Source organism: Bombus huntii, chromosome 7, assembly GCF_024542735.1.
Source record: "Bombus huntii isolate Logan2020A chromosome 7, iyBomHunt1.1, whole genome shotgun sequence".
Taxonomy (NCBI): domain Eukaryota; kingdom Metazoa; phylum Arthropoda; class Insecta; order Hymenoptera; family Apidae; genus Bombus; species Bombus huntii.
In genome coordinates this window covers 15,614,614-15,639,404 of record NC_066244.1, presented here as the reverse complement: position 1 = coordinate 15,639,404, position 24,791 = coordinate 15,614,614, and the positions used below count along the sequence as shown (strand labels likewise).

The following is a 24,791-nucleotide window of genomic DNA, read 5'->3' as shown; positions in this document are numbered from 1 at the left end:
GCAGGACGACCGTCAAGGATCTACGCTACCCTAGCGCGGACCCATCATAAACAGTGGGCCTATTGTACACAGTCAGGGTACTTTAGGACCCCACGGAAAAGACTCATAAATCACGAAACTTCTTCATTTTATGCTACATCTCAGGAAGACCGGACACGCGGGTTTCCCCAAGCGTAAGGTCACCCGCTCTCGAACCTTCATGAAGGCAGCCAGCCCATCCTCAAACATACGTCTTTACCCAATGATTAGTTAGGAACAAACTTGAAACACACCCACCACGAATCTTCCTCTACACAGCAACATCCCCAAGAAACACTCTTGCACCAGTATTCTAAGAGTCAACATATAACAGTATTCAGTCAGTGACCATTATATTTAACAGGACAGCCAGTGAACTAAAGATAGTTGTATTCAGAGTAGTGAGTGGAACCCAGTGAACTAAATGACAGTAGTATTCAGAGTATTGACTGGAATAAATAAGATGAACTAAGTTTCGTTCTTTACATTTATTATAATCCTCCACCTCGGACGCTAATAACGTTCAAGGGTCGCGATACCAACCGATCAGTTGTGCCTGACTGGTCGTTAGTTAGTTGAGTGTCGCAACACTACTAGGAACGTAATACTTGTCGATTCTTCTAAAATTCCTAGCAACTCTCTTTTTCAATTCGACACGTGTTCCGAATTTACATATCGTTTGAATATTTAACAATTTCAAACTTATAAGCTTAATAAAGACATATTAGTTCGTCTCTCAAATTATCAATCCATTAGCAATAAATTACATCATATTATCTACATTTGCAAGGAAACCAATGTATAATTAAAATTGATTAATATTTGGTAATATCTAATTCCATAATTATAAAAGTTTTTGATTAATTTAAATATATAATAATTTCATAAAAAATCTCCAGTTGCTTTCAGCCGTATTTCCAATTAAAGTCTGATCGCGTATGACGACGAAACAGCATATGGATATGACAGCGAAAAGGCAAACGTGCCGAGAGAAAGCAAGGATATGTAGGCGCTATTGTTCTTAATTAAAAGTTTAATTGATAACGAGGGCTGATTTGTTAATTTGAAAATGCGATTATCGGCCGTTGCTAATCGAGATCACGGTGTCATTGAAACTGCACGTAACGCGAAGTACGTTCAATGCATATTGAAACGAAAATGCGTTTCATTGATGGTTGAGCAATTACGCTCTCGCGTCACTTAACAATTGCCATTGTCTTTAAATATCTCAGTATTTCTCCCTATTTAAATTCCTGTTCGGGCACACTCCATTTCGTTTCGCGTTTGATTTTTGTCGAAATAAATTAAAATTCCTAACGAGGCTTACTTTATTTCTCCCAAAAAAGAACATCGCTTTGGAGCAGATTTTATGTATTTTGATCTGTACTGAAGTTAGGAATTTTTTTATTGAACGTTCCTTTTTTTATTAAGCATTTGAAACCTCCATGGAGACTTATTTATGTTGACGTTAGAATAATTTCGTAATTACAAATGTTTCTTCATATCGGTGTTTTTATAGAAGTTGTTTGCTGAATTTAGGATAAATAACAATTAATATTGCATTTTCCTCGAATTAAAGAATTTCTATTAACGAATACTGGTCACGAATTTATGGCATTATTAATTTGGTAACAAAATTGATATAAATGGAAAACACAATGACAGAGCAAGAGATGAAAGACAAACATCAAACACTATACAAAAAGCTGTTATCAATCTACCGAAGAAAGGAAACAGTGAACCATTATACATTGTTTCTTATTTCACCTGCTTTCGTCAATTACAAATGTTCCAGGAAATTATAATCCAAAGCTTTTGGGTTACAATATGCTTGTCAATAATCTAAAAATTCTGAAAAGCATACACACTAAGCTATATCATCTTTAAAACTAAAATAAATAGAATTCCACTATAATAAACAAAATTCTATTACGATAAATAAAAATGTAAATAACAGAAAAGACAAAAAATAAAACATAAACCTTGCGGCAAAGATCGATGTTTTACGATTTATGTTTAAATCTTTCATTTAACGCGACGATATACTACGAATTACGATAAAACCGAGTCGAACTCAAGGAAACGACGAGCAATCGATAGAAAAAAATGAGCCATTTCTCTGATAGTCCATGTTTCTTCGTTGAACACAGTAAATTTCTCTTCGCAGCTGTCGAGAATTTCGAGTCAATGAGATCGAAGCAGCGGGACGCGAGCTGAAAACGCGCGGCTGCCGTCGTTGAAGGCTACTTAAAACGACCATTGAGCATTCGTCAGGGTGCTCGAATTACCCACAACAGGTGGCTCGCAAGTAAGTGCCTCCGGTGTGTTCGCACTCTCGCCTGATTTCACGTCATTCACCCCTGTTTTCGATTTGAAAACCAATCGTCGATTATATCGACGAAAGCGTCGCGTTTTCTACGTTAAAGTTTCGGCTGATCGCAGAAATTGGACGATCGCAACGTTACAATTTAATTCGCTTCTGTTTCGTACACGGACAATTTTCATTCGATACTATGACATTTTTAAGATGTTTGTTTCTCCTCGAAGTAGATTTTTCGTTCAATGGTCGATTTGAGAAGTGAAAATTCAACGTTTATAAGCGTCCGCTTAAGGTTTTTGTACTTGATAATTCGTCAATTTTATATTTTTAACTGTTGTCACCTACTTTCCAAACTTCGATACGTATAAAAGAGTCGTACGAATATTCTGATTATTCGTCACGATCACTGACAAGATCTTCTAACGTTCGCGCTATAAATCTTGTCGATATATATTTGATAGGGGGATCTTGCCAGAATTACAACCAGCTGTAGTTTAAAAACATTCTAACCAATAATTTTATAACGTTTGAAAGTCGCTTTAAAAATATCCCCCTCAAAAAAAAAAAGAAAAAAGAAAAATTGAAATAAGGGAGGAAAGATCACTTTTTAGCGAGATATAATATTGTACACGCAGCTCCGCCAATACGAGCGCAACATCTGCAACTCCGGGCGGCTTGTGGGAGTGCAGCAAGTGCCTGGACGAGATGCGGCTGATGCAGAGGCTGGCGATCAGCGGACTCCTGTCCGTGATACTGATCGTCCTTCTGACCGGCACGTTCGTCACGCGTCGCGACTTGGCGAACGTCATCGAACGTGGTGTGGCGCCTGAAGAACGAAACGAACAACAAGTAAATCCAGCCTGGGTACACAGCAACGTGGTCCCGGGCCAGGATGAGCCGAAACCCGAAGATAAGGATCGACGACCGGATTTCAAGCATAGACAGGTCGAGCCATCCGCGGTTGGACCCCCGCCGATTTCTGTACCCGGACCCTACGTCATTAGACCGCCTAATCCACCTCTGGATGACGTGACTAATCAGCGCCGCGAGAAGATCAAAGAGGTAAGCGGTTTAACTGTGTTTCTCTCTGTTTCTCTCCCCCTCTCTGTCTCTCCTTTTGACATACTCTGTTTCCGCATCGTATAACAGATAGTAATCTGCAGCTTCGCGATGATAATTACTGCTATGCCTTCGAATTGTCTACGTGCTTTGATGCGATGGAGGTTTTATAGATGTCTTTTGGAATTTTTATTTTCGAGAGAAATCGAGAGGTCTGTCGGGAGTAATTTTTATTTCGAGAGTTGCTTACGAATGAGGAGCGCGGCTTTTTTAGGCGTTCAATGAATCCTTGGGTTTAACTAACGACGTAATGCGATCAGGTAAGAAGTATAATATATATTTTTTTTTAAGAAAAATCGAGAGACTTGTATCGAAGTTCGTTGCTTCTGAACGATGCGTGAGATTCTCGAAGGTTTCAGCGTGAGTTTGAGTTCGATCAACGATAGAGCGCTATGGGGTGAAAGGTTTTGTAGCGATCTTTTGCGAAAAGAAATTCAGTGACCTGCCAGGAGTAATTTGATTCCGGGAGTTAGAATGACTAATGGTCTTTTTGTGAATGGGTTTCAGTGTGAGTTTGAGCTTAATTAACCTTTCAAACGAGATCAGTCTTAAACATTTTGATAATTTTCCGAGGATTGTTCGAGTTTACCTAAGCTCTCTTAAGTGTGCTAATATTTATGAACAGTGTATACGCGATCTCAAACTCACCGAAGAGTCACCCACATTAGGCATCAGCTTTTCCAAGTTAGCGAGGTAAGAGATTACAGAATTAAGGTTTCATTGAAATTGCCATCTCCAAGTCGCATTACCATCAGACACATCGCAAGTAGGTAGCGTGGTAAAGCGCCCTACATACCACCAAGCATCGTTAACGAGTGTAAAAGAGGGAGGAGGTAAGTCAGAAGGAGGCGGCAACTTTCTCCTCGTTGAATCTCTGTGTACGAGTAATTGGATAAAGGTGAGTAATCTCGGTCTACGTCTTCTGCTCGTAATACACGTAATTTTTGGAACGATACCAGGACCCGGTATAACTGAAATTATCCGTCATTTCGTGATGCAGTAATTGAAGCCCTGCCTCGGCCTCAAAACGTTCATTTCGGATACTGGCAGTGATTTAACGATTACTTAATTTCCCTGTGGCCCGGGTTTTTACATCGAGCGATGCTTCCGCCTCCATTTAAGGGGAGAAACCAGCAATTCGTCGTTCAAACAGAAAACGTCGTTCTTTACTGTTCGATACAGTATAATTCCGAACACGTGGTTTCGCGATCGGAGTTCCGGTGGAAATAGACGAGATATCGGCCTCTCGAACGTGCTCGTTTAAAACAATTTACTTCCACCGAATGAGCGTTTGCGTTACGATTAAAGAGAATTTTTATCAGCAACGTGCAATTTCTTGATGCGAGTGTTCATTCTCGTTACGTTTCACGGTTCGGTATGCGGTTAACCAAAATCGAAATAATCGTCGTTCTACTTTGTTTTTATTGTTCGACGATATCGTGAATCTGTACGCAGGTACATAATAAAAGTACAAAATAAAATTCATAAATGTAAACCATATTTCCCCTCAAAATCGATGGTGGATTCGTAAAAGTCGTTTGAACATCAGAATCTAATCGCTTTAAAGTTAGTCCACTCGTTCGTTATATATTCTTGTTCGTTGATTCTTGTTAAATAGTGTTCGTTATACCTTGAATATGAAACATTTGACCAAAGATACGCACGATTTTAATTTCCAATTTAAAAATTTTCTTCTTTTCTCAAGCAGCGACGTAAAATTAACGGTTCAAACCGTCTTGTACTTTTGATCGTTCCGCGTCAAGAAGATATTTTACTATGTCGTTATATCATCTTTTTCTGCTATAAACAGTTACCACTGAATATTCTTTATTTTTTGTGCAATTCATTCGTAATCGCGGACCAGAGAAAATACCAACAAAAATTTGATAAGGAAACTTTTACTCACTTCGGACCCTTTCGTATCGAGTTGCAAGATTTTCAAGATTTTGAAGATCGAGTTTTAATCTTTGCCCCGAATCCTCATGAATCGGAGCAGATGAAATTTTAATAAAATTTGATAAATTTGAAATGGTAAAATTTGGCGATGCAAATATTTGCACAATACACCTAATAGTAATTGGACTGCGTAAAGATTTATGGATGCATATGATACGAGAAAATATGAAGAATTTTCAGAATTCCCATGAATATCACTAGTAATCCTTACAGTTAATGCTACGTTAAACACCGAATATTCTCTCCTTTTGCATCCTAAACTCGAGTATTCGGTCCCTTCTCACGTTTCTAACACTGGAAACTCAGTCACTAGCTATGAATATTCATATGAAATTATTGATTCATACCTGTTCTCACAGTACGGAATAAACATCGGAATTTAAACATCGTGCACGTTGTAAAGTTATTCCAAAGTTAAATTTATTCAAATAAAATTTTGTTTTTTACTTCGAATTGAATTTGTTTCGTATGCGTCATCGTGAAACTTGTAGTATCTTGATATTTCTATAAACTTATATTTATTTATTTCTTTTTACAAAAATCTACATATATGACACATTATATTTATATTATATTACATTCTTATCTTATCTTACGTTCAGGGCAATACTATAACGACGAGCGTAAATATGTCAAATTCAGCTCAAATTAATTTATTCTTATCGCTCGAAATAAAAATTCAGGCATTTCTATATTTATGTTTTAAAATACGAGAAATATATTTTTGAATCCTATATTATAGAAAAAGAAATAGAAATTATAAAATTCAAGATATCGAAAATTCTCGTCTTTAATTGTTATACATTTATGGAAAGTTTAAAGATGCAGAAACTTATGCACATAACACTAATACAAAAACATGAAACATGCAAATATGTGAATAATTGAATAGGTGAAACGAATTTCTACTAAGGTCCGATTTCTTCAATTATGTTCATCAAGACATAAATTTCCATGAATATTTGAATGTCTAAAATTCGAAAGCTCTAAGATGGAAATTCTCGCGACAAAATCAGAAGGAAGGCGCGAACTCTCCGTCTTCAGATCGTTCTTTGCAAACTGGAAATGCATAATCGGTGACTTCTGTGGATCGAAATAGTGCGTAAAATTGGAACGGTCGTGAAATTACGTTTGACTAATTCACTATCTCGGTCGATCTTTCGTGTTATTTTCTCAGCTGTCTCGTTTCGCCCTCGTGTTCTCATTTTCTACGCGGCTAGACTACTCGTATTGGCTAGACACTGCGGGACAAAGGATTCATCGATTTCCCTTTGCGATTCTCTTTAATTTCCGCCCTTTTTGCCGCGTCGTCGCGGGACTTCAAGCGAAACCGCAGCAGCCGACGTAGAAGTCACCGAATTTTTCCATCATGCTCGTTCAACGTCTGCACGAAATCATCGAAATCTTTTGCCGGATTGAGCTTGGTTCTCTCCTTGATTGAATTTAAAACAAACGCAGAAACGAAAGGATACTTTTACGTAGTTTCTTGGACTGATAGTTCGGCTCGGTAAGAAGAAATTCATCTTGAGATAAAAAGTGAAATAATCAGAAATCATATTGGTCGTCTCTATAAATTGAGAGGCAGAAAAATGTAAAAATATCGTTTTTCAAGATTTGTTTTGCGATTTTTTTATATAAATTTGTCGCAATAATCGAGCTTAGTAAATCAAGGAAGCAAGTGACTTTGAAAAAAATTCAACGCTATAGTTGCGTATTTATTATAAATAATACAAATCACATATGTGTTAGATTTAATGGAATTCGTTAGTGATTTTATAACTTGTAGCAATCAAGCAAGTACGTCATACTTTTAAATAGAATTTTTTTAACAAATTTACAGCTGTACGAATTTTTTCGTCCAAGGATAGCCAGCTAATTTTAACACGTTTATTGGTACAAAAACATCGTGAAGTGAAAGATCAAATTTGGAAACGCAGATTTAGTTAACGAAGATTGGCATCGTAAAGTAGGAGATATTTAATAAATGGACGTACAGAATTTTGTAGAATATCTTCGAAAAATGAGGTACTTGTTCATACGTATTCATTTTTGTCGCATTCGATTTTTTAGATCGATTTCTCAATGTATTTATAATAGTTAATTCAATCGTATTATAAATTACGACTCATAACGTGCTGTCATTTGTAGCTATGAACATTACAAAGAATAAAATTCAATTTATCCATAATTCTCAAATCAAAATACGCCTTATCGAAAGTAATTCAACTATTCAAACAATTTAAAACTATACCAAGAAGAAATGTAAAAATATTGTAGTATCTTGGACGAGGGATCTGGGGGTGTCGTACGAATTGTAAACAAGCGGTTGCTGAGCTGTGAATTATAAACAAGCGGTTGCTGAGCATGTGCGTAGTGAGGCTAAGACAAAAGACAAGGGCACAATAAACGAATTAACAACAGTATGAGTTGAGAAGTCAGAGAGTGCAGATTGCGTTGTGGAGATAGTGTTGTTAGCGTTGTTAAGAGAGAGTTGAATTTACGTTGACGAGGATTGTTAATTAATTATCTAGTTGTTTTAATTATTATACGTTTGTTGCAATTAGTTCATGTAAAATAACCATTGTTTTCTGTTTAATTAACAACTGTTTAATCCATTTATCGTTGATAAACTAATTATAATAGTTTACAATACTAGAATATTGAATAAGAAAAAAATTGGCAAAACTACGTAACGAGTTTCAAGGTGAAGCTGCAACAGAATACGAGAGAGGATGTCAAAATTGATCGGATTAGAGAAGTCGGATGTATAACGACTTGCCGTGTATAATTAATTTAGCAAAGAGCAGTAAACTGGATATCCGCGATAATTCCGTTCGTGGAGCAAGATCCGTGCGATAATGAGTCAATCACATCAAGGCCGTTTGGAACATTGCCGGAGCGATTATCCCTTTGAAAGCTCGTCCGTCTTTCTACTTCCCACCCCTTGCCCTCTTTTACCCCATAGTTGTCCCTATCTGTCTTGTTCCCTTGTCTGTATGTGCAGCTCGGTTCCCGTGTCTCTGTGCATAGGTTCTGTTCCTATAAATCTATTTCGACCGGCTGATTATCATTGTTCGCATTAATCCCTTCTGGACGATAGATTTGTCTGAAATTCTGCTCTCTAATTGAAAGCCATGCATAGGAACCGCTAGATACCGGCAGTCTCCATGCTTAATACGCTTCAATCGATGGAATGTGGCTAAATTATACATGCGACCGCTTCAAATGATTGTCGATGATTTTGAGGGAAAGCTGGGAAATTGGGAGTCTTCTTTCGCGGTTTTTACGTGGCAAATAAGATCGGCGGCCTGCCATCTGCACTTTCGATCGGTAATTTAAAGGAATTTTTCGTCTTTTTTGTATTTAAACCTTGCTTTGCTTAAAAAAAAAAAGAGATGGCACGTAACAATAGAAAAGTATTGGATGATATTGTAGAAACTTCAAGAAGAATATTCAAGGATTTCGGGAGATTTTTCTAAGACGCACAAATGTAAAGAGGGAAAATTGACGGGCTTGAACGATACAGTATGCAGACGACGAGACGATAGTAAAAATAAGATTTCCAACAGAGGATTGGGTTGCGGTTAATCCTTTGGAATACGACCGGTGGCACGCACATAGAAAATGTCGTGGTCTCTGTGGTTTTTGATGATTTTGGGAAAAAGGAGATAAAGCAGGAGTCTGTCGAAAGATACCATAATATATGGAAAGCAAGATTAATTAGAGCGTTATCGTTTAATTACGACTAATGTCAATAGACACGGAGTTTTACGAAGAAAGAAAACGGAAATCTCGTGAAACGTGAAAATAGCTGCTTTCAGTGACTGATATCAAGATTTTAATCGAGTTTGAAATGCAGGAATTACATATTGATATCGACTCTATTTGAGCTTTTAAACACAGCGAAATGAGTGAAATATCGTTTTGTATTACCTGTTTTATGATTGCTTTATGTACCATGCGAATAATTACAGTTTTGCGTTTGTTCTGTACTTTTTTTTTCTATAAAATAGATATTTGAATTTGTGCGTGAACGCGTGTATTTATATGTGAAAGTTCAGAGAAACTTACATTTCAATAACAAATTCATCAACAATTTCGTCCTTGATGGGTATTCTATTTATATAATTCGACGCTATTTTTAAATCGATCTAAGAGGAAAATTCGAAAAGGAATCCACCCGTAAAGACGAAGACAGAATCGCAATTATCGAAGAATCGTCGTAATTAAGTAAATAAATGAGTTCGTAACATTACGCTAAATGAAGTAAACCGAAGTAGAAATATCTGCTTAATGGGCGTACAAAGTGAGGAGGGGGATATCAAAAGAAAGTTCCATTAAAAAGTACGCGAAAGTAATTTACACGAATGGAAAGGTTGAAGGGTGACGTGACAAAAATAGAGTTGAACGAACGAATATCGTTGAAAGTGTCAATTGAGTGTACTGATGCGTTTTCCCTATGATGTATCGGAATACCAATCGACAAATCTTGCTTTCTTGATTTAGAATTTAATCGACTTCCATCCGATCCTCTATATCCAGTCGATTCTGGGTTTATCAAAAAACGATCAACCCGCGCTATTATCCAGTTTATCGGGCCGATTTATTGAACTTGGTTACCTCTCTTGTCCGTAGGATATTTTTTAAAGGATACTTTATTTTTCTTCAAACGGTACATTGAATTTCAACTGCTTCGAACAAAAGCTTATAACCACTTATCGATTCACAAATACTAATCAGAGTCGATATATACAAATACTCTAAACATTATTAACAAATTTTTGATTACATATTTTTATATACAGAGTAGCGGACAGAAGAAGGTTTATAAAATATGAGATATAAACATATAAAAAGGCATGATTTTACGAAAGTTAGTTTAGAGTTATATCTAATAAAAGCAACGAATAAATAAAACATATACCACAGAATATATGACTTTTATCAATGTATGAATAATTTTTAGTATAAAGTTACTAAAATTCCTAGCGTATCAATTTAAAACTTTCTTTTACCCGTCACTGTATACAACAAAAACTTGTTACATAATAATCTACGACGTACAACTTGCCACTTATCAATTCATTGACATTGTTAGCTACCATGTAAATTATTGTGCCAAAAAAACTCGTAATTATCCTTTTCTGCGCCCAATAAATACTTCCCTAAATTGGTTGAAATTCCATTCACGAAACTCCCATTCGTCCTAAAATCGCGAATAGATCCTATCTGTTTCTTTTTCCTTTTCCATTTCAACCGAAGCTCAATCCCGTTTCGCAGTCTAATAGCGTGTTATTTTTACGATCGTAGGATATAATTAGTTCTGTAATTGGATCCCAGGAAACACATAGTCGCGAATTCTCCGCGGTAAGCTTTGCGAAACGTTTTGGAGCTTCACGCCGTTATATACGAGAGCTTATAGATCTCCCGGTTGGTCGAGGTACACATCGTTCATTCCGAACGAAGCAATTTGCTTTGCGAGTGGACTCGCGTAATTCACGAAATGGGTAAACCACGTTCAGGATAGATCTCGATTTACTGTTCACGCTGCATCTTGAATGGATCCCGTTTACGGGGGCCGATCGTCGCGCGAATAAAAATCCACCCTCATTTAACTTGCTTCCGGTGATTCGACGTTTTCGATTATTTTGAATATAGATTGCTTGTTTAAGGGTGTTCCACGAAATTAAGCCAAGTGTTTGCTAACCGAAACGAATTTTAAATGTTTTTTTTAACGTTATAAACATTCGTGTAGGTTTTGTTAAATTTACGGCGCAATGTTGCCTTTTCTCGTTAATTAGAATTTTATTGAAACGTAAAATTATATTATATAAAATTGTGATTTTCGAACAGTGGAGGCGTTAAATGCAAATTATTTTTGTACTTTCCAATGTTCCTTTTCGAACCTTATTTTTATTTGACGTGACGTATCTTAAATTAAATATAAATTTAATTTCTGACACAATCTTGTTTTTTTTCGTTCTTTCGAATTTTGTTTCGATATAAAAATTCAATTATTTTTTAAGTGACTTTGAAGAGATCGAAAATAGAAGCTTGTAAATAGAAGCTCTATAACGATGTACATCCATCAAGCTTCTTTATTCAATCGGCATAAACGTCGATAATAATCTGTCTTTTATCAAGTTCGTGGCGAAAGCTTCTTTCGTACGGGTCAAAGAAATCTTAACCAATGTCCGACCCAGATTTCTGTAATAACAGAAACTCGCGTAACATTGTTCGAATGACGTCACAATCGATTCCATACGACGCAACATCGATCTGATTACATTAGCCAAGCAGCGTCTCTACTCAAACGATCGCTAATCCTGACGTATTAGGGATCGTGCTTTAAACGTTGTCTCTAATTATCGGCAAGCATGTAAATCGAGTAGACCAACGTACCTATCTGTACGAGAATATACTGTTTCAATTCTATGGAAAACGCTTATGTCTCTAGACAATACTTGTATAGTAACTATGCTTTCGGAACATCCTACTGATACGTTCCTTTGTTAGAATTAACAACACGTTTATCAGCAACGTTATTGGTTTTACGAAAAGTACTTATTGAGAAGAATCGTATATTTTCAAGAATAAAAGTTATTCTTAGCAGGATCTTTTAAAGGGTTTTATTTTTTTATGGAGTTAAAAAGTTAGGAGTAACTTTGCGATGTAACTGTGACGGGTTGTACAAATAAATTTCATAAGAGAATTATACTTTTTCAGGATGGATTATTTTTATTGTTGGCGACTAAAGAGAATGATCTTGAATTTCTCAGAATTTGGCTATTTGTCACTGAACAACCTGGTATCTATCAGAAAAGTGAATTATCAGAAGGCTTTCCGCATAGAAATCTTTGGGAGGAAGTTACTTTGGTTTAATTTTTTAATTTAATTTTTAGCTTCGGTTTTAGCTCGAATTTCATTAAATTTAACGTAAATATAAAATATTATCATTATTATTACGTTAATGAAAAGTAAAATAAAATTCTGAAAACTAATGAAGCAAAAGAATAGAATTGTCAGAATAGAAAAAAGATAGGTCAAGCGTAAGAGATGTAAAAAATAATAGAAACAAAAATTTCGGAAGTAAAAGAAGATCACAAGAGTGGGAAAAAACATTTTCAAGCATATGAAAAGAATAATATCTACGAGAAAACGTAAATTCTAATAAATAATAAGAAATAATAAAAAGAAAAAAACAAATACGAAGAATAATGTAATACGAGAACAACTGAAGCAACATAATCCTTGAAGCTTGTTCAATTTTACGGTCTCGCAGTGTCGTGGAAACTATTCTGCCGTCAAGAGAAGCATCTTCTTCGAGTCTGATTACCATTTCCGGTGTGGGGAAGGCGCTTGGTACGCGCGATGATATTCGAACGAATGGACCTTCCGACAAAGTCGCATTGTCTGCCGAACGAGCGGGTCTGGTACAATAGAAGCGGTTCCTTTTAATGAGACGTTGGCTAAGGGAGAAACGATAGACGTCGGAAGGGGCGAAGGGTGCCGGATAGGTATAGGGTGTTGCATAAATCGCGAACATTGGTATCGGTTAATGAGAAATTCGATGAAGCACAAAGCTTACGTGAAATGTATGGTCGATATTCTATACGCTACCATGCATCCATAATAAACTGAAGGTATTCGATATCTACATTGAAGTTTATTCAGCCTGTGAAATTTGAAGTAAAGCTCGTTTAGTCGAAGTTTAAGCAAATAGAAATATGTGGAATTGTAAGACACGCACAGAAACGTTTAATAGAATTGCATTTAGTTACAGAATTAATGTATTAGTTTAAATGATTATTCAAAGCGATATGAATCATATCGCTGATATCATTGCTGATTTGAACCGACAAATATTATTAACGATATTTAATGTAGTGTACGAGATGCGTTTAAACTGTATTTCGATGATCTGTAAAACGTATTTCGATGATCAAAGTGTGGGATGTTCTTATTTGTGTCGCGTACAAGACACACGCAGGAATTTTGTAGATTCTCTGATATAGTCGAATGTGCAAAATTTTGAGACGAGTTGAAAAACACATATCTAGTGTAATATCGGAAAATAAAGATAGAATTTTTTTCCCGATTGCTTACAGTTTATTAATATTAAATTGAATATACAAATATAAATTGGACAGAAAACGATATTTATTTAACGGAAACTAAATGCAATACTCGTATCTATATCAAATAACTTTACAGTTATTTGGCCACTCTCGTCACAACGAATCTAACACACACTCTCTCTCTCTCTCCAACAACTCTACCAATTCTCTCGACTCTACTCTTCGGTGTCTAACGACTCTACTCTTCGACGACTCGATTAGCTCTGATTCTCGCAACACGCACACTTTTCGACTCGCACATTCTGATCTTTCGGTCGTCCGGCCTTGGATAGCGAAACCGTCCTTCTTCTAACGTTGTCTATTGTTTTCCTCATACCTATCTAAGAACTACCAACTACGTGCCTTTAGTCATGTAGGTACTCTTAAATGTAAACGAACCACAGAAAGACGACGTACGCGGCTTTTCTATTTTCAACCGATTTCTAATTCAAACTACCTTACGATATTACACTAGCTTCGGAGGAAAATAAAAAGAATTCTTCAATTAATTTAATTCCACCAGGTTAAATCTTTAATATTCCTACTTACATTAAAACACTTGCTTCTGTCGCAAGAATTTAGAGCTTCGCTCTGCAAAAGAATAAATTACAAATAACCTGTCCACCAAGCAACGAAAGAAACATCCACCCAAGGCAACGTACCATGACAAGCAAAAAATCTCTCCATGAAACCCAAACCACCTTCCGTGTGGACTGCCTGGAATTCCAAACACTACCATTTCTACCTTTTCACCCAAGAGCAACCCTCGAATCGTATCCCAGGCACGCAAGAACACCTTGTACATTTCCATCGTGGTACAAAGACAGAAACGCCGGAGGACAGAGAGAAATCGTGTTGTAAGCGGTCCGTTGCAGGGAGCTTTCATTCACAGATCAAAGAATAAGATCACGGGTGAAATGGCGAGAAGGGTGTCGGTCGCCTGGGCGAAGAATAATTCACGCTATTAGCTGAAAGCACAATACCCGCGATTCAACCCACGACAATAAACAAAGACATAATTATAGTATACCTCCGGAGGGTCGTCGTCGGCGTAGAATTCCGGTCCTTGCATCTTTTGCCTTTTCTGTCTCTGTTCGTCTTTGTCTATTTACTACGTTAGTCGATCCATGCAAGAAACTGGTATGGTCGAGTGTAGTGTTGCTGAAAGAGAAATGGCAAGATTGTAGATCAAAGCTTTATATTATATAGAATATAAATTATATTTTATATTTTATATAGAAAACACCCTACAAGAATTAAGATAATATTCTATATTAAGTATTTTGTTAAAATCAGAATAATATTCTACGTTAAATTGCATACGTATATTCTACATTGCATACTCTGTAGAAATTAAAATGATATTCTGCGATAAATTTTGCATATTTTACACGAAGTACTTTGCGAAACTAGTTCTGATAGAGCTCAAGCGTCCTGTTTCTCATTATTAGGTTGTCCGAAAGATGTCTTTCTTTCGCAAACGTGTTTTTCACAACAATGCAAGTCTGTGAAATGTCGCAATGTTTATCTCAACAGAACAAAATGGATCGTACGTAATTCGACAACATAATATAAAACAAAATACGTTGTGCGCCTATTATTTTCTCATAAAACGAAAGAAACTTTTCGGACAACCTAATATATTTTATTTTTCAAATTTTACATCTTTATTATAGATCTCTACCATATCTTTTACACCAACAATACTTAAGTTCTCGAGGTGCCGTTTGTAAACAGTGCTAGGCGTGCAAGATGCGCGGAATCTCGCGTTCTCATAACATGCCAGCTCTCACGATGGTTGCGTAGTCGAGCGGAATCACGGGTTCAACGTGTTTCATCGGAACTCACCGGTGCTCTAGATTGATTAAACCGTGATCTATGATAGATATCTTGGCAAATTTCACGAAGACGAAACTGCCGGCTGATACCTGCCCAGCTACCTCGAAGTAGTGTCTTTCCGTTGACTTGCTCTATTTGGAAACTCGTAGTTAAGGAACTGCCAGATACTTGACGATCGGTACGACGATTTCGCCGATTGGAGTTTAACTTCTCGGATAAAGCTGGTCGTTGCCGCAGCTTACAGATTTGCTTTCTTAATTACATTTTATACATTCATAAATAATATTCTAAATTTTATACACTCTTTATTTAAAATAAGATGTAAAAGTACTAGTTAAAAATATCTCCATGCATTAGCGATACAAGAATACTATTAAAAAGTGTAGATTGTATATTAAATTCGTCCATCGGTGATTCTGTCAGATTCAACAACTTGTTCGTGGCTTTTTCTCATTTTACACATTTTCTATTTTTTTTCTTTTTTGCTTTTTCAAATTTTACCATTTCACCGTTTTAAAATATCCTGTTAACACGCTTTCACCTCTCCGATTTTCTTCTTCTCACCAAAGAAAAATCTTCTTTTGTCAAATCATCGTTGCATCTGTTCACGATGATTATCCTGGATGATTTCCAGTTTTTACATTATCCTACATTTTTGCTTGTACCCTTGACAATGGAAGGAACGACGTTGCAATCGTTGTATCTTCCGTTGAAAGATGTCGTTCCGCGTCTCTCCGTGGTTAATGACATCCGATAACGAGTCGACGCTATAATTGGGCTCGCCCTGCCGTGAAGATTGGTTCTCGCTTCGATGCTTCCTGGCGATCCTTCAGGACGTCGAAGGAGGCCTCCGCGTGCATACGTATCTCGCAAATCTCGCTGCATTCCTCAGGAACCCCTGCAAACTGAACGTAATTTTACGGCGAACTGCTGAGGGAAAGTAGGGGAAAACAGGGAAAGATAGACAACAATTCAACTCTCCCAAAAATATCTCATCTGATAAGTAGAACGCTCGTTTGATAGTGATGCGCTTTGAGAAAATGGGAATTAGATGGCTGTGAGATTATTTAAACGTTTCGTTTTACCATTTCTTTCTTCCTGAACGTTTCATTTCCTAAAATGAAGTGAAATAAATATTTACAATATTTAGAAGTTCTCTTTTGAAGATCAAAGATATTGATTTAATCAGAAATTTTGTGTAAAATTTCGCAAAGTTTTAATGGGAATAAAGATCGTGCTGGGAAGCTAATAAAATTATGTCTCTTTGGTATAAAAATATTAAAATTTCAAATCGGCAGATTTCCAAATTTATTAGTCGAAAAGCAAATTATTCAGTGTCGCATATATAGCTACAACTTTTTATTTATATATTTCAGAGATAATTTTCCTAAGACGTAATATATTCTCTAAATTCTATTGCAGCTTTGAGATGTTTAAAATTACTTAAAATTATTACTTCGGACTAGCACAATTCCCTCTTACCTATTTGGTTTACCTATTTGATCCTAAACAAGCTATATCAATTTATCAGTAACCTCTTGAAGCACTCTGTACAGAGTGTCGCTCTGGTTAGCATTAATCAAAGGTTTATCGTCAAGAAACTTAGCATTGCGTGTTATACAAGTTCTGGTTTGTAGCCAATGGCGCCAAAGGATGTTGAACTTTTGGATCCATACAATATAATGTAATATACAGAGTTCAGTGTGCTACAAATAAGATATGAGTGTACGAATATATAGTTGTATTGAACTTGTGCCATCTGTATGCGTCTAACTAGTCTGAGGTTTCGACTAAATTTACACCGTACCGGCGTCAACGACCAGTAACCAATTATTTAACAAGAAACACAATAAATTTTCTCTCTTTTACTTTATGCACTGAAACCTTGTTAACGATCATTTTCACTCTACACGATTTTCTTGACTTTATGTACAATATATCTTCGACAAGTATTAAGGTGTATTCTTTTTTATTAGCTTCATTAATTAACAGCATTTTAGGAAAGTGTTGAATATACTATAAAAATTAAAAAGTCGAATAGTCAATGATTTTATAAATGTATAATTTTTAAAGACTGAAATAATTTCAGTATTTCGTTTAAAATCTTTAAACAACGTTAAATTGTAAGCAGAATAACAATTATACATGTTGGACAATTGATGAATGAAATATCCATTTCTACGAATGTACACTTCAAATTGGGATCTAAGTATGATCGATAGTTTATAGATATGTGCGATAGTTTCTTAAGAAACACAAATAAAAGTACAACATTTTATATTATTTCATCTGAAACAAAAAGAAATTCTACGTTAAGATCCTAAAACTAATAATATCAAAATAATGAGAAACCAAAGAACAAGTTCAAAATGACTGCATCGGAGATCCTAACTTTGAGACAGTCGTTTATGAATTAGTTACCTAATGTTTCTTTAATATTTATCCAGATTTCTTCGTTTCTTGATAACCTCGAATTAATCGGCCAAATTTTCTGTTTCTGTTAGATCCTTGCCTAATAACGTCTGACAAGTAATCCAAATATAATTACACGTTACTTTCATGAACCTCCACCTAATAAAATAAGACTCAACGGTGATTAAAACCAGATCGAAATTTTTAGGAAATATTCATGACTAATAACGAGGAAAAAATTCCAATAGATATTTATTATATTTATTATGAGGGAAAAGACCAGACTGGATAAAAAGTAACGAAGCCAAAAGGGTATGAATTCTTTAAAATTCCGAATACCTATAATATCTCGGGGAATTTCCCTTTCCTGTTGGACGTTTCCCCTGTTCTTCGTTGCACGTTGTTTGTTCTGTCATCGGTCCGGATCGTAAAATATTTGCGGTGTGATGCTCGGTATTTCCATGTTATCCGGCAATCTTCCGAAGCTACAACGAAGATATTTTTAACGAATATCGCGGCCGACGTCAGGTGAACGGAACACACTTACAGCGATCCTCTTGAACCAGAAAGACGAAGAGAAAAAGGTTTCAACGAGGCGAACAACTTCCGTTTCCATTCCAATCCGTGTGCACGTACAAATTGAAATTGTAAACTGTGCGCCAGCTTGTATCCTGTCAACAGAAATGAAATTCGAGGAAATCCCTTTATTAAAGAAGTTCGCTATCCCGATAATTTTTTAACGCGTACGAACAAATGATGCTTTGTTGTATTTTGGTATAGCTATTTACCGTTTCAGTTAAAATACTTCTGTAAAACACAGGATATGGTAACTGTACATGCTGAATATCCTATATACAGTGAGAATCAAAAGCGAGTGTAGATAAAAAAAAAAAGAAGAAATCCACATAATATTGTTAATGAAAACAGTTCTTTGTCAATATTTTTCTCTTTCTTCCTTTTCCTCTTTTATCCAACTTTACTTTCTTCACTACGAATTCTTCCCTCTATTGCAGAATTCCCTGTATCCGTGATATTTTTCGGTGGCGTGGCCAACTCTGTACGAAGATCGAGATAGCCGAGGCATTTAAAGAGTTGGCGTATCCTCGTAAAGGGCATGGACGATTTTTATGATTCGCTCCACACTGAGATATTACGCGGTTTCGCTGGCTCCATTAAATTTTGCAGTCACGCAGAAGAATGCCGACTTGGTCTCCATGTTGCGGTTATTCTCTATCTCTTTCTCTCGTTTTATGTGTTTCCGATAAGGTTAAATGATAGAGTTAGTTCCAACAATGTAGGCACTTTTAGATAAGATATCATTTTTTGAATAATACAAATGTTTTTAGATTCTTTTTAATTTAGCTTTTGCCGCGATAGTAACCGCTTTTTATTCTTTTCGAAATCTGTAATAAAAAGAGAAGATTGTAGAAGGAAAAGCAAAAGTGGATGAAAATAGGGAAAAACAGGGAAAAACTATGATACAGGCAAAGAGATGAGGAAACAAAGGGAGTAAATAAAAACAGGGAGATATACACGAAAGAGAGAGGAAAGGAAAAATGGGGATAAATACGCAATAAAGGAAGAATATAGATAGAAGAAAAAAATGTAGACAGGCACGTTGCGAGAGATAAATTCGAACCGTGGAACGAAAAGGGTTGGAGGAGTGGAGATTTATGTATGCAAACGAGACGAATCGCAACAGCGAAGAAGAAAGATACGAGAAGAGGAAAAAAATTGATGAAAATAGAGAGAGACGTGCTTTCCTTCCTCTGGCTAGATTTAGAAATGGTATGAGAGAAGTAACAGTATCACGAAATGGAAAAGAAAATCGGAAAACTAAATATCGTTATATAGAATGTTAAGAAATAATTAAAATAAAGAATTGAATTAATTAAAACGTTAAGGAAGTTGAATCCATTTCTTCTATTATCATTTAAATATGTTTATGCAAATTCAGATTTGCATGAGTATAACCGAAGAAATAGAACCTAAAGAAACATTTATGTCATCCTCGAAATGCTATAGCAAGCACTGAATCTTTGGTATTTTGTACATTTTTTTATACCATGCGATGTGAAATTATTAATAGTATGTTATACGAAATTTCTCCTAAATGCATAAAAAATCCGTAATCTAATGATAAAATCAGCATTTTCTCCGATATAAATACAGTAAAAAAGTAACTTTTGACTTTTTTTACAGTCGGTGTGTATAATTTGTCTTGCAAAACAGTATCGTAACAGAAGCCTGAATTGCTTCAATAACAAAAAAAAAGGAAGAAAAAAGTAAAGAAAGAAATCGAACAAACGAGAAGAAGGCAGTAGAGAAATTCGAAAAAAGTAAAACACGCGAGTGAAAAAATGGAAACGCAAATGGAGAACAAGAGAAATAGAAACATAGGGATAAAAGGAAGGGATGGAAGCGAGTGAAAGAGTCGATGCCAGATTTCGTGAAATCACTGTGGGACGCCGACATGGTGGTACTTACGCTAGCCAGGGCAATAAATAACGCAAATTGAAAACCGCGGGAAATAAAGGGAGGGAATAAAACCGCGGCCAGATTAAGCACAGTTACACGTGTATATCCGTGGGTCCAGTTTCCTTGTTGTTTCGCATGCGCGCGTTCGTTCGTGCGTTTATGTGACCAGCCAATATACCAGCTCGAATATCTGCACCCTACTGCACCGCGACGCTTTTACGATTTTACGTTCTTTGAGCGCGAACACATTTCGATCTGACCAATTGGAACGCTCGTGCACGCGATATTACCCGTCGTTTTGGGTTTTGAGACGAATTTTATTTTTCGATGACAATTTTGTTTTCTTTTTCTTTTTACATATAAATGCTGCATCAGCTGCGAAGTTATTAACAGATACGTTTAAAGTATCATGTCGAATATTATAAATTAAGTATTGGTCTTTGACGAAGATGGAAATTTTTATCGGTTGCTTTTGTCAAAAATTCTCTTCTCATGTTTATTTCATATTTATTATCTAGGAATTTTTATTTTCTTAGTCTTGGAAGGGTAAGGAATCAGAGTTATAAGACAATTTCATTAATGAAATTATGTCTAACAAGAAATATTATACGATAATTGTAAAATGTTAAACCTTCTAAATAGATGTTATCCTGTAAACATGTATTTTTTCTATTATAGTTTAGATTGAATATTGTAAAATTTTTATTATCAATCGCCAACTAATTTTAATTAACTAATTTTAAGGAACCTGTTTATTCGACTCGTATGCTAAACAAGTTGACAATGGATCGTCGAAATGCCGCTGCTAACAGATTATCTCGCCAAATAGCGACTGTTTGACGTATCAACTAACAGGTATTTACAGAGCTCGCGTTCCCTACAAATAATTGCGTGTTGGCCCTAGCTCGAACAGGACACTGCTGTTTAAACTCATTGCGCCAAAATTAATCACCGTCAATGCCATTAACCGCTCCTTCTCTATACCCCAATGATAAAAAATATAAACAACTGTTACCACAGTAGCTGAGGTTTCGTGTGATTGCTCATTGCTAATCACCGAGTTTCGAGTGACAGAATTTAGTGTTTGAAATAAAGAAGCGAAAAACGAACGATAACAACATCTTTTTTATCAGCAGTCGTTTCCTTCTGGATTACACGAACATCGTAAGGATACACTATATAATTGTATAAAATTATAAAAACGTTTGATCTTAATATTTTTATATTATAGTCATTCTATTTACAATCGTATCTAAATTGCATATATATATATATATATATATATATATTATTATATATTATTATATTATATATATAATAATGAGATAGTATAATAAATAATGGATTAAGTGAATGTTGAGTGGATTAGTGCTAATAAAAAGTCGGATATTTTTATTCAGTTGCAGATACAGTAAATCACTAACTACACTCGCTGTTTAATTAATATTCTAGTTGCTGACGAGGACACTTTCCAAAGAGATGATTTCTCTTCGAACATAAAACACATAATAATCGAAGTTCTAATATGTAACGTACGATAATCTCAAACATTACCTACTCCAAAAATAAAATCACGTTTAAAGGTCTAGAAGTTCCCGAGGTTATTCCAACGAATGTAATTCATAAATAATATATTCGTATTTCTCCATAGAGAGACCAGTTCTACGGTAGATGGACTTTTATCAATCGAATTCCAGTCACGATCGAATCACACGGTGACTGATCTGCGATCTCCGATATACAGAGCTGTTTGCATCGCGCACCCTGTACTTAATCCCGCGAGCACGCATCGAAGTGGCTTCGTCGACTTTTTCTCTTCTCTTCCTTCCTTTTTTTCTTCTTCTAAATTTTTTTTCGTCTTATTTATCCAGTCAGAGCGATGCACGCTCGATCGACCAGCAAGGTTTCTTTCCTCCGTGCTTGCATCCTTTCGAAACCAGCACAGCCCTCTCTGCACGTCCGTGCACCGTTTGTATATTAATGGAAACGCGCTGCAGCATTGCTTTGAAAAGAAATTTTTTCTCCTGGCAAGTTCCAGGAAAAGAAGATGGGTCCCTCGAGTGACCTTTTGTTATTCAGTGGGATACCAACCACCAGGGATTTACAAGGGTTTTACGCAGGGTGCCTCGCTCGAAGCGATACGACCTGTTATCTCGCAAACTATTACAGATAACAAGCTTTTTTCTTTGATTTATAAGCAGTATAAGCAAGGAATAAAAATTGCGTATGAATGAATCAAATTTCCTTTAAGATTCCAACGGACTCGATATTAAATTCTAACTCAATTGACCTTTTCTCTATTCAACTTACAGAAAAGTATAAATAATAGACTTAGTGAATGCATAAGAACGTACAGCTATATCATAAGTCTATAATTTTAAAACCTGTCGTACAAGGAGTATACATAAATTGATTGAGAGATACGTAACTGTCCACGTAAGACAACTTGTTTCAAGTGTTGCTGTATTTTTCTTTTAATGATAAACAGAAGGGTTAACAAAAGTATCCATAATTTTCTTTAGTTAATTAATAATTTCGTAATTTCCCTTCACCGACTTATTCATTACATGAACTTATGTGTTTCATCTACATATTAAAAATAATACGACATAGAGTATCTATCTATTTTCCTTTACTGGCCGATATGGTTCCGACAGGCTAACGTTCGAATAAGAATAATAATCTACCGTTCGGATAAAAAGCGTTCAGTAAATCGAGATCCTACTGTACCTTAATCCTTCAACGCTAATGTGAGATACGAATACAGCCAACCAATCATCTTTTGTACCAATAGATACAATCATACTTTCGTATTTATAAAAGTACTTGCTTCGTTCCATTTCCTGCCTTGTGTTTTGCATTTCATCGTGTTAAAAACCTATGATTGGAGCTAGAATCGCAGGAAGGATACGTGTATTATTATATAAGCAAGAAACAATTTCGCTAGAAAACAAGAATGTGCATTTTTGACCGATTAAATCGAAGAAAATTAAGCGGATTAAAGGTGGAACATCAAAGTTCACGAGAATCCCTTCACAGAGGGGAAATAATCGGACAGGACCGCGTACGTCGGCCACGAGGCTCGGCTTTGCCGGTTGTTCTTCCTTCCGTATCCCTTCCCGTCGGGCTAATGGTTTAATCCTAACACGGATGTTAACCAGATTACGATCGAAAGGAGGGTAGAGCGTGGAAACCTCTCGTCCTGTACACGTTGCCTGCGTTCGCCGCAGAACAAATTAGCCGCGATTACGTGGATAAGGACAAAAAGGGTCGAACGTCGCGATTCGCACCACCACCGGCCACGATGGCTGCCTTCTGCAATTTTCTGCAACGTCGCTCCCTTCCACGAATGCCAACCTTGATCGGGATTGTTCCTTCCTTGCCTTCGTCCTCCTCTACTCGCAACCAGATTATGGTTTGGATTTCATGCCGCTGGTTGGATGGAAAAATGCGGTATATTTGCTTCTCTCTAATTTTTGTCGAGAAGAAACTTTGAAACGATAGAATTTGATAGTTTCTCGGTTTTGAATTGACTGAATCGTTTGCGTGATGATCGTGAATAGGATTTCTTGTTGAATCGATGAAAATCTTGTAGTTAACGGTGATGTTATTCGATAATTTTAATGTTTAATATTTGGTTTATTAAGGCTTTAATGAAAGGCCTTTAACGTTCAATAAGCTGTCAGTTTAACGTGTATAAATAATAACGAAATCAGTCTATGAGACTTTTGGATGAAAATCACGTATGATATTTGGACAATGAATCTGTGAAATTATTATATTTACTGCAAAGATTCACAAAAATTCATACGATCACTCATATAATTTTATCACTCATATAATTATTCGCAAATTCGATTTAAATAATTACGAGCGCATCGTGTGCGCGCAGGCTCGCATTAAAACTCGATCAAAACGTGATTACATCGAATCACCTGGTACGAAGATTATCCCATCCACGAAACAATGTAGCCAGGTTGTAATAAGAACATTCGCGAAAGTTCATCGACGAGATCAACTGCTCTCGCTCCTCAATCTCTCCCTCCATCTTCATTCGTCATGAATACCGCCGCGTCAAAAAAATTCCACACATCCCACCCCTTTCATCGTTCCCTCGTGAATTTATTGTTCTTTTTTCGTTCTCTTCCTCTCCCTTTCTTTTTTCTTTTTGCTTTTTCTTTTTTTAATTCACGATGACCGCAGAGAAAAGTTGGAGAGAAGGACTCACTTCTGTTGATGCCACTGGCCAGGGCCCACAGATATTATACTGCCCCCTGAATTATACCGCCATAAAAACGTGATGAAGCGGCTGCGGACTGGCAGAGGCCGGCAAATGGCTCGAAAAATCAAAGAGAACGGGAATAATGGTCAACGAACGGCCGGACAGGCTAATATATTCGTTTTTCTCGGTACGATTCGCGTTGCTGTCCACCCCATCCCTTACGTACCAAGGATCCGTCTATTATTTTCACCAGCAATGACACGTGTGAATTCGCATCGAATTATTCTGCCAAATTTCGTTCGCAAATTTT

At 36.2% G+C, this 24,791-nt stretch overlaps 1 protein-coding gene and 1 long non-coding RNA gene across 6 annotated transcripts in view; one reads left to right on the top strand and one right to left on the bottom strand.

The window, feature by feature from the left end:
- The window catches only part of LOC126867884 (mannosyl-oligosaccharide 1,2-alpha-mannosidase IA), a 691,228-nt gene that overhangs the window by 553,271 nt on the left and 113,166 nt on the right, over positions 1-24,791 (top strand). The window contains exons 2-3 of one of the 5 annotated variants that reach the window (XM_050622933.1): positions 2,186-2,326; positions 2,974-3,400. The exons of 1 other annotated variant lie outside the window; for it this stretch is intronic. In XM_050622933.1, the coding sequence (XP_050478890.1) occupies positions 3,044-3,400 (357 nt within the window). In that variant the 5' untranslated portion in view covers positions 2,186-2,326; positions 2,974-3,043. Of the gene's footprint in view, positions 1-984; positions 3,401-24,791 lie in introns of those variants that run through there. 3 more of the 5 variants (XM_050622935.1, XM_050622932.1, XM_050622936.1) reach the window with 3 other exon arrangements.
- LOC126867958 (uncharacterized) overlaps positions 13,300-24,791 on the bottom strand; it is a 28,604-nt gene continuing 17,112 nt past the window's right edge. The window contains exons 2-6 of the long non-coding RNA XR_007690492.1: positions 18,329-18,452; positions 18,121-18,266; positions 14,561-16,274; positions 14,193-14,498; positions 13,300-14,121 (exon numbers count right to left, since the gene is read on the bottom strand). This is a non-coding gene — a long non-coding RNA (uncharacterized LOC126867958). The remainder of the gene's footprint in view (positions 14,122-14,192; positions 14,499-14,560; positions 16,275-18,120; positions 18,267-18,328; positions 18,453-24,791) is intronic.